This window comes from Lissotriton vulgaris, chromosome 8 (genome assembly GCF_964263255.1).
Source record: "Lissotriton vulgaris chromosome 8, aLisVul1.2, whole genome shotgun sequence".
In the NCBI taxonomy this organism is placed as follows: Eukaryota; Metazoa; Chordata; class Amphibia; order Caudata; family Salamandridae; genus Lissotriton; species Lissotriton vulgaris.
In genome coordinates, this window is record NC_141696.1 from 510,675,246 (window position 1) to 510,696,500 (window position 21,255).

Genomic DNA, 21,255 nt, shown 5'->3' on the forward strand with positions numbered 1-21,255 from the left:
AACCTAAAAATGATTGTGGGTATACCTTGGATATCTCCCTTTACTTAATGCGTGCCCACATCACAAGCAGCATGCCACCAGTAGGTGGGTGAGGCGTCTTCTAATATTTAAATAACCTCGTAGGTAACCTGGGAAGACAGAAGATAGAATCTAATCTTCCCTGGGCCCTTGCACCGTTTTGACTGTGTTGGAATTACCAATGGCCTTGACAAAGAGTACTTCATAAAAAACAAACACATACAAAGCTAATAGGTCTGGCATCAGATACCACCCTTTTGCCTTTGTTCAGGCTTGATTTGTTTTATCTGGTCTTTTTTTAAACTTTATTGAAGGGGAATCTGCTAGACCCTCTCCAATATATAAAATGAAATAAACAAAATCTAAACCAAAAATTGTTCTTGGTCTCAAAAAGCACACATTGCCATAGAAGCCCTTGGCAATGAAGAGGCCTACTTGGTGTGTATATGTGCTGATTTGCAAGAGCAGAATGCAATCACTCACAGTGAAAATATCCAATGACTTAAGTGTACGGACTACGTGTTCCTTTCTGAATGCAGTAACAGGATGAAGAAAATGTAAAGGACACAACAACAGATCATCGGATGAAGAGGGCTTGCTGAAATCCTCCATACGTACATTGTATAATTCTAGTAAAAATACATGTTCTTGACTAAGGCTAGAAACATCTTTCAGGATATCGAATAAAATAAAACAAACACCGAAATGTTACCACGATATGATTTCTCCGGGCAATAGCGTGCATACTTTTGCCGAACTCTGAAACCGAACGCGAAATGTTCAATAAAGACTTTTTTCGAGCTTATTTCAAACTGAAGATTTATTCTTTTTGTTTCAGTTTCTTTTGTTAAGAGAGTCCATTACTTTTAAAGGTATATCTGGTTACACTGCTTTGCTGTCATACTTGGAATACACAGACCGGTTTTCGATCCAGTTCTACTAATTTCAGAGTTACATCCCAAACAGAACAGTTTGCAGCAGTGCAGAAAAACACTTCAAGACAAACAGGTAATCACTTAGTACCTTATCGATGATGCCATCAATCTTTCCCTCTTCTACCGATTTCTTAATGGTGTGTGCAGTTTCAGCAACAGACTCCGATATTTTCTTTGTTGCAACGGAGGCAAAGTTCAATAGATAACCTTTTTTTAATAAAAACAAAGAAAACAATTGAGTTTATTGACCAATGACTAAGGTAAAAAGCAAAGTACTCAATTCAATTCAATTCAAATCTTTTATTCGATTAACCGTTTTGTCAATCATAAAAAGTACATCATAGTTAAACAAAACATAAAATCACAGTTGTTATTGATACATTTTAGGAATACAGTTTTTGTTCATTTACAGCACTAATACTGATAATCAAGCAAAGTTCATTTCCAGAGTTTTACGAATGGCTATACAAGTTTTCAGAAACACAGCTAGATTCTTTGCCACAGATTGCGAATCGAGCTGTTGCAAGGCTAAAAACGCCGGGCGACAGGTCCTCAACCCCATTTGGCGTAGCAAAGGTAGAACCCAGCGCCTACGTGGTACTGCATAGTAGTGACAAAACAGTACTACGTGCATTGTTGTTTGAGGGGAGACCTTGTCGCATGGACATTTATCCAAGTCATGTGACCAGATTAACATTTTAGGAAAGGTAACTAAACGAAAAAACAAATTAAACCGAAACCTCGTTAATAGGTACTTTTCATAGTTGGATATGTGATACGATAAATATGGTTGTATACCTAGGGACATCTGAACCATCAGAATATGGGCATTAGATTGTTTAGATACTTCACCGGACATACGGAGTTCCCTTAGATGAGTAAGACAGTGAACTTTCAGGGTTTTTCTACTCATCTCGGTAATGGCTGAAGGCTCGATGATGTACTGGGTAAGGTCAAGGTCTTTCAGGAAATTGACCACGTAAGACAGCCATGGGATGTTTTTCCAGGCCGACATCTCGAGACAATCTGAGATCAGGGCACGCGTAAGGTGGCACTGGGGCTTTGTCCATATGCGATGCCATAGGAGCATTGGTTGACACCTAACATAATCTGTTAAATAGTCTATCCCAAGCTCTATATGGCATCCAAAAGAGGGGGCGCTCCGCGGGAGAGCCAGGAGATATTTTACGAAGCCATTTTGTATTTTTTGCAGATCATCTGTTTTTACGTAGCCCCAAACCCCGGCTCCGTATGTGGCGATGCTCAGGCATTTTGCTTGGTGGATTTTAAGCAGTACTGAGGGAGATGGTTTACCCATTTTTCTGGAAAAGGAGACGAGGGCAGAAGTTGCACGTTGGTAGAGCAGTCTTCTATTTACCATCACCCTTTTCCATGATAATTTATCGTCTACAAGGATGCCCAAGTAAGGGTATTCCGTGACGCGTTCCAGTTTTGATTGGTCTATGCAAAGATGTTTCGAGCTTTTTATCTTGGGCCCTGATTGCATGACAAAGGTCTTGGTCTTGTTGACCTTTAGCCCAAGTGAAAGCATAAAAGTGCAATACTTGTCTAGCTGTTTCTGGAGCTGCACTAGGGTCCTAGCAAAAATTACGGAGTCGTCCGCATAGAGGAGTGCTGGTATCGGGCGCTTATTGATGGTAGGTAGATCCCGGCTCCCCTCAAGCATGGCCGCTTCCAGGCCGTTGGTATATAAGTTAAATAAAAAGGGGGCGAGGACGCAGCCTTGTCTTACTCCGCGGTTTATTGGAAAAGATGGGGTCAACTCTCCACCTGTACCAAATCTTACGCGAGCCGATGCGCCAGTATAAAGCTCCCGCAAGAATTTGAGAAGAGGTGGGTCAACACCCAACTTATCCAAAATGGACCAGAGCTTAGCATGGATTACACAATCAAACGCCGCACTGAGGTCGACGTAGACCATAAAAAGGTTTCCCCGTTTAACTCCAGCATATTTCCCTATTAGAAGTGTTAGGTTTAGTGTTTGTTCGACAGTGCCCAGTCCCTCCCGGAATCCATACTGTAGGTCCGTTAAGATGTTCTTTTCTGTCGCCCAGTCCTGGAGGCGGTCCAAGATTAAACGGCCCGCGACTTTACCCAGTGAATCCAGGAGGGAAATGGGCCTGTAACACGTAGGGTTATTTCTCTCACCTTTTTTAAAGATTGGGAGCAGTATGGAGGAGGACCAAGAGTCCAAAAGTCCATCTTTTAGTACTGCAGCGATTAGCTGGGTGATTATGGGAGACCACAACTCGATGTTAAAAAGAAATATATCTAGTGGTGCTCCATCAGGGCCAGGGGCTTTTCCGGCTTTTGAAGAAGTTAGTGCGCTTATAACTTCATCAAGAGAGAAGTTAAGGTCAATAGGATATTCCCCTTTCTCAATTGGCTCGGGTACAAAGTTTGGATGAGCGACGCTTTCTGCGATGGGGTCACTAAAGATTTTTGAATAGTGAGACACCCACTCGTCCGCAGAGACAGCTACATCCAAATATTGATGAGAGCTACCCTCGCTCAAGAAGGGAGATTTTACCGTTTTCCAAAATAGAATGCTGTCTTTTCTATTACAACTCTCGTGTAATTGGGCCCATAAGTCGTTCTTATGGTCTCTCCTACAGCTATGCTGAGCCTGCTTATATTCGAGTCTTAGTTTAGCTATTTTTACTTGGTCCCTAATTGGATTATGTAGCTCTTTTTTTAAGGCGTTTAAAGCTTTTCTGCAAGCCGTATTGAACCAGCCTGGCTCCTTGGAACAGCCTTGTTTACGAGTTCGAGAGAGGACCTTCTGGATGACTTTCAGAATTTCCCCAAAACTGGTGATAATTTGCGCTGGGGAGGATGTCTCATTTAAGCATGTATTAATCCAAGGGAGTGCATTTGAGATCACAGTGGTTGATGTTTCAACTGGTTCGATTCTTGACCATTTCACACAGTACCCATTATTTTTGGCCATGGACAATGTTTCTTGGGCCAGAAGGCTTTTCTTAAGAGGTTGAGGTGCACTCGTAGATAGAGATAGTACTATTGTGTTAGGGAAATGGTCTCCAGAAATTTCAGATCCTGTGCTAAACTGGGAAACAGTACCCTTTAATGAATAAGAGCATAATATAAAATCTATGGTGCTAAAACAACCCCTTCCATGAAAAGTGGGATTAAATTCCACGGGGGGGTCAGTAAGTTCATTAGCAAAAGTCAGTTCCAATGACATCAGACTACCATTAAAAGAATCTCCTACTGAGGAGTGAGTAAAATGTGTCATAGGGCAATCGTTTTCGTCTAGGAGGCCACAGTCAGATTTCATGTAGTGGGAACACAATTGTGCGTTGAAGTCCCCTCCCCAGATTACATTACATGTAGTTGATGCAAACCTTGCACGTAGATCGCCTACATAAAGTGAAATTTCAGAGACCATTTTAACACATTCTACAGGTAAAAGATTATTATAAAAATTTATAAAACAATATGAGATACCATTTTTAAAAGTAATCAAAAGAATCTGGTAATACAAAGAAGTACACTGAAGGGAAATTTTCTTAACTTCAAGCTTATTGGATACATATACCGCCAGACCCCCCTTTGGTCTGCCATGTATTGAGGGACTAGCGGGAGAGTGGAATGTTACATAACCTTGTATGTGCAGTGGATCAGTTATCCATGTCTCCTGAAAGCACATTATCGTGTGAGAGGTAGCAAAAGCCAACCATGATGCCGATAGCAACCTGGGTCGCAGACCAGCTACGTTCCAGAATAATATCGGCAGTGAGGTGGTCACTGGTGGTCCGTTGGCAAATGCTACCCGTCCATTATGGAGTTGTTTGCCTTGTGTTGAACTCGGGACAGTGCTGGGAGACAGGGGCAAACTTTCATGATGATTAACACACAGGTTGTTGGAATGAGAGTAAGGCTGAGAGCCAACATGTTGGAAGGTACAAACATCCTCTGAGACAGTTAACATAACTGGTAATGATGGGGACGTAAGCATGGGCGACAGTTTTTGGATGGCAGAGGAAATTACTGGCGTCGGGGGTAGGGAGTCTAAAGTAAAGGGGTTCCCATCGGCCAGGACTTTGGCTGTTGGTGGTCAGTCCACCATCTCTAAACAGTCAAACCTGTTAGACGTGGGGACTCCTCTCCAATCCAAAGAAGGCATGATGTTTCTGCCTCCTTGTCCTTGCCAGTTTATCCAGTCCGCGTTTCTATGCCGGTTCCCTACCTGAGTCCAGTTCCACTCAGGGGCCGGTGGGAGGAGATTGGCTGGGGGGTAGAAGAAAGCTAACCTTTTCGTGCCAATTCCTTCCGAAGAGGTTTGGGCACCCCATGGGCAGATATATTCTACGATTTGGGGGTCTTCGAAAGTTATTATGATGCAATCACCTGGGATGGTTTTTTTTTTCCTTCCCTACCCAGGGAACTCTACGGACTGAGACAACGCCGTTGTTGACAAATGGGGGAAGTGGTCGGTTCAACGACAACCAATGAAGAACCTTATTTTTTAAGGACCAACCGGGTTCCTCAGAGTTGACATGCAACGCTGGAACCCCGGTCATAATAACTACGTACGGAGTTACTTCTGGAGGGAGGTGAGCTGAGCGGGGGGCATTGCGCCTTATGTTATAGGCCGCGTTTTTATTGACTGGTGTTTTAGCTGCGGGGCGTACTGGTGGTGGACCGGTAGAGGTGGCCTTTTGTACAGGGGGACCGGGCACAGAAGGAATAACAGGTTGTTTTGTAACTTGATTAGATGAAGTTTGCTGTGGGTTGAGGCTGGTTGTGTGAGCAGATTTCTGATGAACCACCGCTGTGGTAGTCACCACTTTGGGAACTTGTAAAAGTTGTTTGGGGAGAGTGGCCCCCGACTTTGTCGGTTTTGAAATGGGTATTGAGTTGGGTTGCCGGTTCGATGAAGCTGCAAGCATGGTGGTCGTGCTGGTGTTAGTTTTTAATTCAATTGTCAATGTAGCTAGTGATTTTTCAATCTTAGATAGAACCGATTTAATGGGGTTAAGATGAAATTTAATTAGAGCCTCTATGGAGGCTAAAGTAGGCGTATCTTGCGGCAGAGAGGTTCGCCCATTGCCTGTGGTACCTTCCGGGACAGTGCTACGATTATCAGATGAAAGATCAATTATTTCTGGCAGCGTTAAGATGTTGGGCTGATTTGAAATTTCCGGTAATGATAGAGGCTGAGTTAATAAATGTGAATCATCGTTAAATTGGGGGTGAAGAACCTGTTGCGAGTCAGTGGTATTCGGGGGAGGGTTATTATCTTTTTGGCCCTTTCTGTTTTTTCTGTTTTTCGGGATTGCACCTTCCCTTTGGCCCCTGGTGTTCGGGGATAGAGGATTCTCCTCCAAGTTGGTAAAAAGTATAGGAGTTCTCTCGATTGATCTTGAGGGGTGAGGTGCAGAAAGCTGGGATGTTTGTGTTTCCGAAAGGTCAATGGATACTGATAAATCCACTGTCCCTGGTACTGACGGAGTTTCATATTGAGAGTCAGGCACCAAGGGACGTTGTGGTGTTAAAGCAGAGGCCAGTAGGCCCAATGAAGAGCGCCTGGCCATAGCAAGATCTTGAGAAACCCTTCTCTCTAATAATAACACACCTTGGTTAATAGCGTCATTAGCTTTTGCAATGAATTGATCTATAGGACCTATGATCTGGGCGGCGTGCGCAGCTTTACTATTTCGGGTGATTCTAGGAGACATGCTTATACAATACAATAAAGACAAGTGCACAACCAGAAATAATATTAGTAAATCAAGAAGTCCTGAGTGTACAGTGACAGATGTGGAGAAATGTTAGTGGGGTGGCCCAGTCCAGTCTTACCCGGTCTGGAACGGGCTAAAACGGGCCCGCCCTTGGCCCGGGCTTCGCCCGGCGTCCCGCGAGACGGGGGTGACGCGCTATTTCAGCGCCTCCTGGCGCGCTGGTGATGCGGAGTGCGCCGCTCGGGATGCTGGGGGTTGTAGTTGTCGTTCCCCCCCCCGTCCCACGCTCCACTCGGCTGCCGGGACTCCTAGATGGCAAGGGAGTCAAGCAGCGGGAGGCGGGAGTGCACTCTACCGAGGGCGATGTAGGCAGGTAAAGCAGGTAGGCGTCTGGGCACAGTGGCGGCAAGAAGCTTGCAAAGTACTCATTAAGCACGATCTCAATTGCTGTAACTGGGATACTAATGCATATTCGAAATAAGTTAACCACATTTAAATTCGTGCAGACCCCCCCCCCCCCAACCCTTTTTACAATAAAACATGTATTTGGGAGTTTTAGATCGCAAACTGCAGGCTCCCTTGCACCACTGCAGCTGCTGAATGGTAAAGCTTGAATACAAGAGAAAAATACATCATTAGAGGGTAGAACGGCTGCAGGTCAGGCCCTGTATGTATAATTCTTCATATGTTTCCCTGGGTAAGAGAACAAGGGCGCATAAGGGAGCATGAGGGCACATGTGCATGCGTCCAGCTCCTCTTTTATTAACAGAGTCACCCAACTGGTGACACTTTTGAGGGATGTCTATGTGTCAGTCTTGGGACAACCCTCTTAAAAGAGGGGGCAGTAGAGTAACCCTTCTTCAGGAGACAACTTTCCTCCCAAAAATCGAAGATAAAAAAGAACTTTATATGTATATATCTACGGTTTAAGAAGATATTTTAAGTGCAGGTGGTCTAGTCTTTTCATATGTTCCGCTATAAAGCGTTCCACTGTTTTATGCCCTGCACTGCAAGAAATTGGACACAATGTTCCAGTTGTATGAGTGATTGTTTCTGGATCAGGTGAGCAACAGATTAACAGAAAGCCCCGGCGAGAGAATTGTGGGGTATCATCTTTTCCAGGTAGCCATGGTCTATGTTCCAATAGGACATGTTCCCATACAGCATCGGAGACATAACAATAGACTAACAAGTACCCAATTTAAGGCTTTCACAGCTGTCTATCATGATCTTGTGTTTGCATTTTAGGCATAAGCTGGCAGCTGCAACCCAGCAATAAGCTTTATAAATAGGCCCAAGTGTATCAAGTTACAAAAAGTCACTAGGGTTCATACTCTCTCTATCCAGTGAAAAGGATAAGTATGCAAGGACTCCCCAAATCAGAAATACCTTCTTGGTGACACCAGAGAGCACAGTTTTGGTGTGAGGACCAAGTGAGTTGTCTGGAGGCTAACCCTACATTTCTGACTCTCTGAAATTGGGGATGAAGTTCCCACAATGAGCCAGTTAAATAAAGGTGGTGGGGGTTGTACTTCTTCCTCCTCCTCCTCCTCCTCCACCAACTCCAACACGCAGAAATGTCAAATTTGCCGAGCTTCTTCATTGGAACCTTTACCTCACCAAACAATGGAGATGGCAAAGACAGTGAAGGTTGCTTACCTCCCTAATAGCTCACCACGCAGATGTGGCTTTTTGTGTTGCAGGAGTATATCTCAAAGCGTATGTGATATTGCTTATGCTCATTAGGAGGTCAGGTGTAGCAAGTAAACAACAGTGGAAGTACTCCGCAACATACAATTATTTAGTTAAACAAAGACAAGAAATGCAATAAGAAGCAGCTATTAATCACATCTCTTAAGAGTTTTTAAAAAACGCAACTACTAGACACTTAAATGTGGGTATTTCTGGAGCAATGAATCCACGGCCTGCTTTTGTGTTTTTTTAAATGCTTGACAGAAAAACAGCAGCAGTCTTCTAGAGTTCAAGGGCATTTTCAACAAGCATTTGCAATGCAATAGGTCTCGCATTAGGAAAGTTTGAGCTATTGGTTTTGTAAATAACAATTTTTTTTATTTATGTGTTGGTTTTGAAAATAGCGAAATTAATAGCTTTGTCATTTACAATGCCAATACTTTTAACTTTTGCAAGTGTGACACCTATAGTATTTGTAATGCAACATGTTTTGTATTTACGTCACTTAGATGTATTGATATTACAAATAGCAATGGCTTTTCATTTTTTTAAATAATACTTAAATAAAAGTGATTGTAATTTATAATGGCAATAGCTTAAACTTTTGTAAATAACTTTTGTGAAGATTATGTTTAGTGTATTTTTTTGTGACGAAAATCCAAGAACAGAAGTGAAATATTGACATATTTTTGTGGCATTTGTAATAAAGCTTGAAACATTGAAAGAACATATTTGAACCAGTTGTTGTGATGGTGAGATAGATGGAGTGAGGGCGATAGACAGACAGAGGGAGGGAGGGAGGGCGATAGACAGCCAGACAGAGGGAGGGAGGGCGATAGACAGACACAGGGAGGGAGGGCGATAGGCAGACAGACAGAGGGAGGGAGGGCGATAGACAGACAGACAGAATGAGGGAGGGCGATAGACAAACAGACAGACAGAGGGAGGGAGGACGATAGACTGTCTGTCTGTCTATCGCCCTCCCTCTCTCTGTCTGTCTGAGGGAGGGAGGGCGATAGACAGAAAGAGGGAGGGCGATAGACAGACAGAGGGAGGGCGATAAACAGACAGAGGAGGGCGATAGGCAGACAGAGGGAGGGCCATAGACAGACAGAGAGGGAGGGCGATAGGCAGACAGAGAGGGAGGGCGATAGACAGACAGAGAGGGAGGGCGATAGACAGAGAGAGAGGGCCATAGACAGACAGAGAGAGAGGGCGGTAGACAGAGAGGGAGGGCGATAGACAGACAGAGAGGGAGGGCGATAGACAGACAGAGAGCGAGGGCGATAGATAGACAGACAGAAAGGGAGGGCGATAGACAGACAGAGAGGGAGGGCGATAGACAGACAGAGAGGGAGGGCGATAGACAGACACTCTACCGCCCTCATGTAAGCTTCTTTCTATATCCGGTTATGTCACATGTGAGTCAGACAGATGAAGTGTTAAAAAGCTACAGCTACGCACGACTGTTCCCTTTGTGGGATACCTGCAATTCATGCATGGCACATGCATATTATGTGAGGTTTGTGAAATGTATGTTGTTGAGTGGTATTCGGAATTTTGCGTTGTTTTTATCCGCTTTTGACCAATATTTTGCATCAGTGTGATCTTGGGCATCTTCTCAGCACTTCTTTTTCCTGTCCTCTCGGTCGTATTGAAAATCTCCGGGATGTGTGTGCTCGAAGCCGCTTTTACTTTATAGGCAGTAGTTACATGACACCCCCAAGCTCAGATAAATGTCATTTCTGGTGCGGGGGTGGACAGGAATATTGATTAAATTACAAGACTTTGCAAAAACGTGTGGAAGCTCCAGACAGTTGTCTCATCAATGCTTCACGATAAAAATGTGTGCGGTTTTCCATGTACACGGGCGTAGCTGCAGTATAATTAATTAAGAGGCACCAAGACCGGCGTCTGATTCTGGCACCGCTCCAAAGGCCTGCGCTGCACTGGACCATGCATGCTTCCGACGTCGGGGCTGTGAAAGCCAATGCGGGCTGGCCACGTGCATCGAATAAGCAAGCAGGAAAAAATGCGGGAAGGGGGGTGGGGGGAGAGCCGGACCAAACCCCCGACATAGGGTTTCTCCTTAATCAGAATCATGGCAGCCGCAGGTCAGGTCCCTGCATCATTTGTGTTCCCGAACCACAGCAGGGACTGCGCTCCCCAAAGCATGTCACTGGATCTGCGCCCCGGAAACAGCCCTACAAATGTTCTGGCATTCTATAGAAAAGGATGGTGCACCAGAGTTAGTAGTCCAAAGTGGCTGTCATATTTTTGAAATGCAAAGTGTCTTACTGACTATCCGACATTGAAACTGAAGTGCGAAACCTTGTTCAGCCACAGTTGCTTTGTTAACAAATGTTCTGGCATTGATAGGTGGGATAAGTGACTGTGGTGGTGGCGGTGAGTTGTGTGACAGGAGTGATTAGAGAGTAGGGGTTCATGATGCTGAGAGCATACATGTCAATATACCCGATCCAGACGGGAGACTCGCACGCTTAGAAGCAAAACAAGTTGAGTTCGCACAGAGCAAGCATCAATCGCAATGTAAACAAGCAAAGCAGTAAAGGGGGGCAGGGATGTGAATGGGCAAGCAGCAGATGGCGAGGAAAGACCAAAAGAGCTCTTGGCATTTCTGTGGGGAGGGGGGGGGGGGGGGGGAAGAGGAGAAATGCGAGACACGGCCTGGCGGCCATGAAGTGTGAAGCAGTGGGCGGGGGAGGAGAAATGCGAGACACGGCCTGGCGGCTGTGAAGTGTGAAGCAGTGGGCGGGGGAGCCCTTTGAAGTGAAGCTCTCGGAGGCAGGCGGCTTGGGAGCGAGGGAAAAGCGCGTGCTTGTGTTCACGTGAACTGTCAGAAATCCGCCCAATGGTTTGAGAACTTATTTTGCCCACTAAAATTCTCCCCTATCCATTCCTTGCGGAATGGGATAGGTGAGCCCTAAAAATGGCTACCAGCTAGTGAGTGCTGTATATAGGTTAATGGTAAAAATGCCAACACAAGGCTTGGGAAAGTTGAGTAGCTGGGGCATTAATCAAGCAAGTGTTGCAATCTTTAGTTGTGCACTCCCAATATGGTTGGGTAAGAAAGCTTCATCTGTTCACTTATTGGCTACTATTTTTGTGAAAGTGGGTAATTTCATATTTGGCAAGTAGGGGAATGCTAGTAAGTAGATTTATATGTGTGCCTTGAAGACAGAAGGCTGGGTGACAGAAAAATAATGCAAAAGGGATATAAACAAGCACGAACTGAAGCAGCTCCTTGAATCAGTGTCAAGATCTAAATATTTGACCTGATCAGGAAGTTATTTTGTTTCTATCAAACAGAACAACTGATCCATCTGGATTCTATTGCTTCTATGATGGGGCTGCCATTGAGCAGACGGCTAGGTTTGTAGCAGAGAGTGTCAGCAGGATATGGTGCCACAAACTACCCTCGAGTGCACTGCTTTTTAGCTAACAAGCACCCTACCACCATGGACTATAAAAAAAGGAGTTTTGTGACGTAATTTAAATGAGCACTCCTTATTCAAAAGATGAAATATGTATGGGGCCTTCAGTCACGAGCTGGCTACATGGATAGCAGCCAAGAAGGATAATGGCGCCAGTTGTTCATAAAATGGTTATGTGCAACCACCCAGAGCTCAATTGTTGAAGGAGCATACTGTGTTCTGGAAGGGCATGACGTTCCCAGAGTTACCTTGGTAAACACAGAATGATTACTTAAAGAGGCTTGTGTTCAAGGCTTTCATGAAGGTCGGCAGACCAGGTTTATTGTTCAATTATGAGACAACAGTGTTCCTGAATGTAGGACCCAACCCTCAGATGGTTTTGCCACTATGCTTCTTTTGGTTGACTCTGGTTTGGGTGCTTCTTTGTCCTTTCAAACAAAAGGTTGTACCAACGTCTGCAGGTGATTGGAGCACTTACTACCAAAGCCTTTGTCTACAGTACTATGCACCTTGATTTTGATCTTTTTATTTTCTGTTGATCCAGAGAGTTCTCTCGAGGCCAGAGTAATGGTTGATGATTTCTATAGGTTGAGGCAGAGTCTTGCAGATTGTATTGTATTGTAATTGCATTTATATAGCGCTTACTACCCCTGACGAGGCACCGAAGCGCTTTTTCGGCGGGTAGCACGCTACTCCGGGACCCATAGAGGATTAGTGTTGAATTAGTATAGTGAAACATGCAAGTACATTTTAAGTGGTGGATAGGTTAGTCAGTTATTTGGATTTGGAATTAGTAGACAGTGTAGAGAGTGGCCTTTGGTAATAGTGGGACTTTGCTTTGTAGAAGAGTGATCAGTATTGTGCGGGTGTGTAGCAGGGGTGTTTTTAGTGCTGGTATTAGCTGTATTAGGATAGCAATCGTGTAGCTGTTCTGTATCGTGTTCCTCATTCAGCATGCTAAGAAGACATTTTGATGGGTCTGCATGTGTATGTTTTGGAGATGGTGTTTGAGAGTGAGTTGGAGTGCTGTGTTGCTTTTGTGGTGTAACATTGTTGTGAGGTAGACTTGGGGAAGCAAAGTTGTGAGGTGTGGCATGTTGCTTAAATTTTTTGTGTGTGTTTAAGGCGGAAGGTGTATGAGTCAGGGGAGGTGGTGCAGCATGTGGGTCATGTCGTAATGTTCTAAATTGTCCAATGGATCAGAGGCGGTTAGAAGAGAGGAGATGTATTGCTGTATCGGTGTTAGGTGTGGTGGAAGAGTGAAACCTTGGCATTGGAGTTTGTTCCTTTGTGAGCTTTGAAAGGTGGGTATATGTATGTATTTTATTATGGTAAGTATTATGAGGCGTTGTGCTCTGAAGATCTTGTTGTGCTGGTGTGCGTGATATGTTTTGCTTTTGAGGTGTAGTGAAAAGGGGTGCTGATATATATGTTTCATGCACTGGATTTGGTTGTGTAGTATTGTTTGTGAGAGGAGGTTGTGACGTAGAAGGGGTGGTGATGTGTTTATGAGTAGAGTGTATGTTGTGTGTAGGAGGGAATGAAGTAGAGGTAAGAGTGTTTTTATCTTAGACTGTTTTTTTTCCAAGAGTTACAAAGTGTGGTGGTGTGCAGTATGTGTGTTGTGCGTTAGTGTTATTATGGTAGAGGGGAGAGGAGGGTGTTTGTTGGGCAACTGATGGAAGGATCAATATATGTTTGTTAGCGATAAAAGGTGGTCTGTTAGGTGTGATTACTGCAGGGAGAGTGTGTCTAAATGGGATGTAGTTATGTATGGTGTTGATTGGCATTGTGTTAGTGATGAGTGTATTGGTTAGTGGTATAGGATAGAGTTGTGTACTGTTTGTGGGTGATGGTGTATATGTGTGGTAGTTGGGATAGTAGGGTGTGTAGATGTGGTTTGGTTTGGTTGGGTTGGTGGTGCATGCTGGTACATTAGTCTGTGCATAGTGTTGTGCGTGGTGTAGATTTGGTGTGAGTGTGTTGCTGTGTTTGTGGATGTGGCTGGTGTGGGCTGGGTATTGCTAAATGAGAAAAAGGGCAGCATTTCTGGCCCTAGTCCCTACCAGTCTCAAACAGGCAACTTCCCTTGTCCTCTCCGCCCTTAACAGGCTCAAACAGGCAACTGCCCTTGTCCTCTCCGCCCTTAACAGACTCAAACAGGCAACTGCCCTTGTCCTCTCTGCCCTTAGCCTCGACGCCCGGGCTGAGACGCCCTAAGCCTGGTCTTTTTTATAGCCCTAGTAATCAGGTGACCCCTTCAGCCAATGGGAACCCTAGCCCTAACACTATCCAATCACAACACTAGCACTAAAAATCTAGAACCAATAGGAGACCAGGACTTTACAGCTAATCTTAGCCCTAGTCCAAGCACCCAATCAGTTAAAAAACCCTAGTCTCTACGTCCAATAAAGGCCTTAACCCTACCACTAGTCCCAACCCAAGTCCAAGAAGCCAAAGGTACAGGTAGCCCTAGTCCCTTCTTCCAACAGAAAGCCTAACCCTACTCATAGTCCCACAACTAGTCCAACAACCAATCACACCAGAAGCTCTAAATAGCTACTTCCAAGTAAAGGCCTTACCCTAGCCCTAGTCCCACCCTACTCCCAACAACCAATAACATAGGAAGCCCTAGTCCCTACTTCCAATAGAAATCCTAACCCTAGCTCTAGCCCTAGTCCCAACCCTACAATGATTGAATCACAGACCCAGAAACCAATCAGAGTCCTCAAATACCCAACCAATGAGGACATTAACCTTAACCCAATAGAAACACCAGATACAACTACCAATCATTGTACACATGTGCCAACCACTAGCAGACCATATAAGGTCCCAGCGACCTAAGACAAGGTTTGCTGACCAGGGAGTTGGAAGCTGCTTCTCCTGTTCAGAATCTCCTAGGAGACAGACAAGCTCAATCCACAGTTTGGACTTCTGCAGGTAAAGGCTTCACTAACTCGAAATCTAACAATACTGTTTGAATAGAAATTTACTCCCCCTGCTGGCCAAAAAACAAAGTTCACATGCCCCAGTAAATACAGTTTAAACAGCTCACAGAAGCACCCTCTGATGTAGAATATCCCTGTTGTTGGGGGCGGGGGCAGGGGGCTGGCCTCACTGGCTTGTGAAAACAAAATGGTGGCTGAGGGTGCACTGTTTTAACACACACCTCTTAGCAGAGAGCAAAGGAGAAATTTGGAGGGAAAACAGATTTGTCACCAAGGAATAGATTTTAAAGTAGTTCTATTTATGTGCTTACCGCTCCCCTCTCGTAAGTATGGCATGACTCCATAGGATCACCTAAGAAAGAACTAATTGTTGTAGTGGTTCCAAACATGAATTATCCTCCCTATGTCCAGGAGATTTGGTTTTGCCATCTGTAGTGCTGCTGTAACGATTACATGCACTTTATTTTGATTATCCGTTCTTGTGCTGCTATAATTATAGATTTTAAAGCTGTTCTATTTGTGTGATGCATTGCTTGCCTCTTTAATGGTTTTATTTGAAATGGAATAAAAATATTTGACTGACTGTAAGTGATAGCCTTGTGTAATAGCTCCGTATTGTCACTCAGCCAGATATGCAGCTGGAGGTCATATGGAATTTCACTTGATAATGTGCAATTAACTGTGCCACATGCACATAATTCTGTTTGACCTCATTAGAACGGCACTTTCTTAGCATGCTTATTCTATGCCAAATGAGAAGACCCACCTCAAAAAATAAAGTCCGAGATCTCACCCCTTTCACACTTTCTAATGTGAGGGAAGCAGGCCTCTGAAAAAGAGGTTGTAGAAGGACGCGATGGTGGTTTCCAGCCATGAACTTTTTAGGCAATATAAAGCTTTCAAGTGGACTTAAAAAAATAACTCTTAAACAGAGAGGTCACATTAAGTGGAAGATAGAGAATTGCAGGCTTTATACTTCAATTGCTACAGAGTACTTTTTACTATTAATCACTAAATAGACGTCAGATCACACCACACAGCAGATCTCAATTCACTATTGTGGGCTTTTTATATATAAACTTGTGAAAACTCAATCTTTCTTCTTCATTAAAGAGTGCTGTGTGGTGTCAACGCCAGTTATAATGCAGCGAGCATTGTTTATAACTAAGAGATCCGACACAAGGACTACCCAGCAAGGTCCTCTTCTACTCTTACAGCGTTACCTTCTACACTTACAGCATTACCTAGCACTAAAGAATTGAAAGCCATTTTAACAATTTTCCAACGTCACAGTACACTGTGCTAGATAGACTTTTTTAAAGTAAAATAATTGAAAACACCATCATTAAAACTTTGATTTAAAATAAATAAATACATGATTTTGGTCTCTAACCGGATACCTTTACTTGTCAGAGTCCTGATCTACATTTATGGATACAACTAAACAGTCTAATGACATTTTCTCACTGAACTCTCAAACAGTTTAAGCCATCTGTAACTTGGCACAGAAAACCTAAGTGGCATGCGGCATGAAGCACGCCTTAGAAGTTACATCCTGAGGCAACCTGAGAGTTGCGACAATTAATTGATCTTGCCAGATATTTAAAAAAGTGGATGATTTTACAGCAGTAATATGCGCTTGATTATAAGCCACTCCTCCGACGTTACAGTCTCGTGACTGTGCAAGTATGCATAGTATACACTCCCACGTTTGCCGCTGGAGGATTTTGGACTGAAAATCAGTTCTGCTCGCGGAATTTGCGAATTTTTGACAATTTCGCGGTCTGCGAATCGCGCGAAATTGTCAGAGTATTCGCGAGTTGGTTGATTTTTTTTGCTTGGTCGCGCTTCAAAAATACAATCTTGCGCGCGCGGCGTTGACTTACCGTGATTCTGAGTTTGCCGAGTTGTTTTCCTCCTGGTTTGCGTGCGCCATTTTCGATCTTTTCGACCGCGAGTACATCATAGCGTCCAGCCATCTTGCACTGGGAGACTTTCAGCACGCGAATACGTCATAAGGGCCCATGATCACGTAGATGCGCCATCCGGCGGGAGATTTGAATAGCTCGCTTTCTCGAAACAGCAAAAATTGCAATTCTGCACAAGAAATCTATCGCTGGCAGTATAAACCTTCTGAAATTGAGGATTTGGATCAGAATAACTCCTCAGATTAACATTTGGCTGAATTTTTTTGTGCAAGGAGTACATGGGGGGGGGGGGGGGGGAAGTACCCCACAGTCTCCAACTTACTGTTCAGCAGGCTCCTCCCAGTGCTTTGTTCATGTTCTTGTCACTTTTCATTTGGATCTGGAGCTGGAAGGATTACTCTTTGTGGCTGCTGCTGGATACTTGTATTTGAGGAATTTTTGGGGATCACTTTTGGATTTGAGATTTTACAAGTAAGTTGGTGTTGTTTGTTTGGGGCATTGCAGTTGCTGCAACTACAATTTATAAAATTTTTCACAACTTTAAAAAATATATATTGTGAGTATCCAGTAGGCCCAGGGTTAGTTATGGGTGCATGATAAACTGTTTCTGTGAGTTTTGTTGAACTTAAATATAATTTATGGCATATTATTGAGTAAATCACTGTTATATGTGGAATTTGTTTTTTAATTTTGGGTTGCGTGTTAAAGCCACACTAGCCAGTAGGCCCAGGGGTAGTCAGTGGTGCATGGGCCATGTCTTTCTGTGGGTTCTCTTGAATTTAAACATCATTTAGGGCATGGATGCCATTGGATTGGGGTGATTTTTGTGTGTATTTCGATTTTTTGGGTGTTGTTGGGGCCTGGTCCAGGGCCTGGCAATGTGGGAAGGGGCCATTTTGAGGCCTGGTCCAGGGCCTGGCCATGTGGGTGGGGTCTAGGGGGGCATTTTGAAGCCAGGCAGTGTTCTTTTCTGTGCCATAGGCCTGCCCCCAGTCGGCCTTGCTTTTATCCATTATGCCCAGGGGCAGCCAGTGGTACATGTGCGAAGTCTTTCTGTGTGTTCTCTTGATTTTATATCCAAACAACAGGAGAGTCAGGGTCAATAAGCCACTCTTCTACCCCTTTTAAATCTATATCCACAACATAAGAGTGACCAAGGTGCTGTGATAACACTATCCTAATACACCCAACACCTAAAACTAACCAATTGGTGATAAGAAGAACGTGACACCTATGGGAAGGGACATTTTTTTATTTTTATTAAAAAAAACCTCACTCACCCTAATGGTGACATGCTTCATCATAGGGTTTTTACTGGGGAGACCGAATGTCCCCCCAGTGTGCTGCAACGCCTGAATTACAGCGGAGCTGGTGTTATAAAGGGAAAAGTATATGTGCTCAAGTGTTGTGAGTGCAAAATTTAAAAGATCCCAGTTATACTATAAACAATTTTATTACATAGACAACTGGTCTCATTAAAATAAGTGAAAAGGACTAAAACGCGGTCTTTATTTGAACCACACAGTCTTAAAATAAGGTCGACATGTTTCAGCAATATATTTCAAAATTTAGCTCCGCTTTCTTCAGGACCAAAAAAATCCCCGGTGGTCCACGCTCGCTAAGGCGTGTTCTATCCGTGAGGATATGTGTGAAAAAGTGTAACAAGCATTTACAATGCAATGGTTTCGCCTTTGGAAAAGTTAGAGCTATTGGCATTGTAAATGACAACATTTGTATTTATGTGTTGGTTTTGAAAACAGATAAATAAATGGCATTGTCATTTACATTGCCATTAGCTAAATCACTTGCAAATGTGAGACCTATTGCATTTGCACCCACACATACACACAGAGCCACACACACACAAAGGAACACACACAGAGCCAGCCACACACACAGAGCCAGCCGCACACACACACACACACACACACACACACACACACACACACACCCACACACACACACACAGAGCCAGCCACACACACACACACAGAGCCAGCCACACACACACACACAGAGCCAGCCGCACACACACACACAGAGCCAGCCGCACGCCCAAACACACAGAGCCAGACTGTTTTGAAAAATATGAGGAGCACTGGTGAATTCCGCAACATTTTGAGTTGAAGTCACTTATCATGGCATGTTTTCATGTTATTTTGCTCCTTGCTGGTGCCAGCGAAAGAGACTCAACCTGATTTAGAGTTGGGCAGTCACTGAAAATCCCTCGATTAAGCATCATACTGGTCCGGTGTTTTGATGGAAAGTGCACATACAGTAAAATAGACCCTTACCGTAACTCATCTTGTGTGCTTAGAAATACACATACACGCACAAAGACGGATGCGCATGTAAACACAAACACACACATAAACAAGCATTTACGATGCATTTACACACTGGCTCACGGACAGCGGGAGGGGGGACGGGCACACGGACAGCGGGAGGGGGGACGGGCACACGGACAGCGGGAGAGGGACGGGTTCACGGACAGCGGGAGGGGGGGGACGGGCACACACACAGCCGGGAGGGGGGGACGGGCACACACACAGCCGGGAGGGGGGGACGGGCACACAGACAGCCGGGAGGGGGGAACGGGCTCACGGACAGCGGGAGGGGGGGCGGGAACGGGAGTAAAATATGCGGCTGCAAAAAAAAAAAAAAGTAAACGCCCACCGAATTTACCAAATCGCCGAGGTTTGTGGCCAGTAAATGTATACAGCTGGCCCATAGTGAATGGAAGACACTAGTAAATGTTTTCCTTTTTTCTGTTTAAATGTGTAGCATGGACTTCTGAAAAGGCAAATCATGCATGTTCATGGTGTACTTTTACCACATATTTAAGCACAAAAATATTTAACCATAGGATAAAATCCCAAAACATGGCCATATAAGGTTGAAAAGAAGCATGCGTAATTATTACCTATAAATTCAGATTCTCGGGTGAGGCTCCAGAGTTATGAATATCCCTAACCTTCGCTTTAAGACTAGACCACTCGTTCAACCACCATAAGGTGCCTGAAGAATCACCTTCTACAGAAATGCCTTTGCTTCTCTCCTCTAGTCTCATGTGACACCAACAGGACTTGAAACTGAAATAGGTAATTTGATTACTGATCCCAAATGATGCTTTAAAATTCTTTGATCCATGACAATCTAAGCTCCGGAAATGATGAATAATTATTAACGTAAGTCCAAATGTATGCGAATGTAAGCTCCTGAAATGTTGCAAAAATCATGTCAGCCAACAAAATCCCTACTGAGTTCTTTTGTCTGAACACTAATTGTCAGCAAGGATGGCTTCTATTATTGCCAGTTCCATGCATTATGTAGGCTCTCAGATGATTGTTATAGATGTGAATATTAGCTCCTGAAAGGCTTCGTAGACGATGATGTAAACTCATAAACTATTAAATGAAAATGCTGTCAGGCTCTCTAACCCCTCCTTCTTCATGCTGATATGAGGTATTAACAGAATATACATATTTAGTTCAGTAATATTTCTCTATTGCAAGTAAAAGTGAGCAGTAGAAATAGAAAGCTTGTGGAAAGGTTAAAATAGAAAAAAGGGATATGGGGATATGAAAAACAGTAAATAGGACAAAGTGATATAAATGTGACTTTAGAAATAGATGTAAGAGAGAGGGCGAAAGAAAGGGGTAGTGTGCTGGGGAGCATACATTTAGGAGTAGCAAAAGATAATGAATTTGAGGAAATTAGAGACAAGAAATAGATGTAATAGTGATATAAAGAACAGAGGGAGTGTCGTAAAGGATTAATAGGAAAAGTGATGGAAGATAAACAGACGAGAGGGTGCAGGGAAAAGTGCAAAGGAGTGAGTGGCAGAAAGAGGGATCTAACAAGAAAGACAGGAAGAGGATTTGTGAAGAGGCTGATAGCCGGAGTGGGATGTCAGGAGGACTGCGGTACGCCTTTGCCCTTGATGAATGAAGCTTACTTACTTGAGTTTTACATTTAAAATATACATTTATTTTCCCTTATTGATTTTGAATAAATTCTCCTGACGGAGACAAGGAAGTGGATCTATTATTCGGCAAGTAGATGGTATAAATAAGACATAGATCAAGGGCAAGTTCTATTCTCCAAGCGCTACTCAGGTCCACCAACAGCAGGCAACAGAAACTGCAAATGTTACACAATTAACATCACGTTGACTCGTGGCAACACTGTCAAACACACACATGAAGCTACACACCCACTCGTCGCACATGCAACCATACACACACATTGCTGCATGTTAACTCTCACACATACACATACAGCAAACACCAGCAGTCTCATGCCCACCTGTCATTAAACTATCAATCACACACACATGGTCACACGTCCATTCATTAGACAACTGTCTCTCACACACAGTCACATATTCACTCTCAGACATACTGTTAGAAACACAAACGCACACAATCACACATAGAAGCAACCACAAATCCACTGGTCATAAAAAACGTCCCATACACATACATAGCCATTCGTCCACACATACATGCTGACACAGACTCCACACACACACACACACACACTGCTCC

The 21,255-nt window shown here is 43.9% G+C and overlaps 1 protein-coding gene across 2 annotated transcripts in view; it reads right to left on the reverse strand.

Annotated features, from left to right (window-relative positions):
• Positions 1-21,255, reverse strand: part of SYAP1 (synapse associated protein 1) — a 264,963-nt gene that overhangs the window by 160,427 nt on the left and 83,281 nt on the right. For both annotated transcript variants that reach the window (XM_086934326.1, XM_086934327.1), the window contains exon 2: positions 1,042-1,160. In XM_086934326.1, the coding sequence (XP_086790452.1) occupies positions 1,042-1,160 (119 nt within the window). The remainder of the gene's footprint in view (positions 1-1,041; positions 1,161-21,255) is intronic.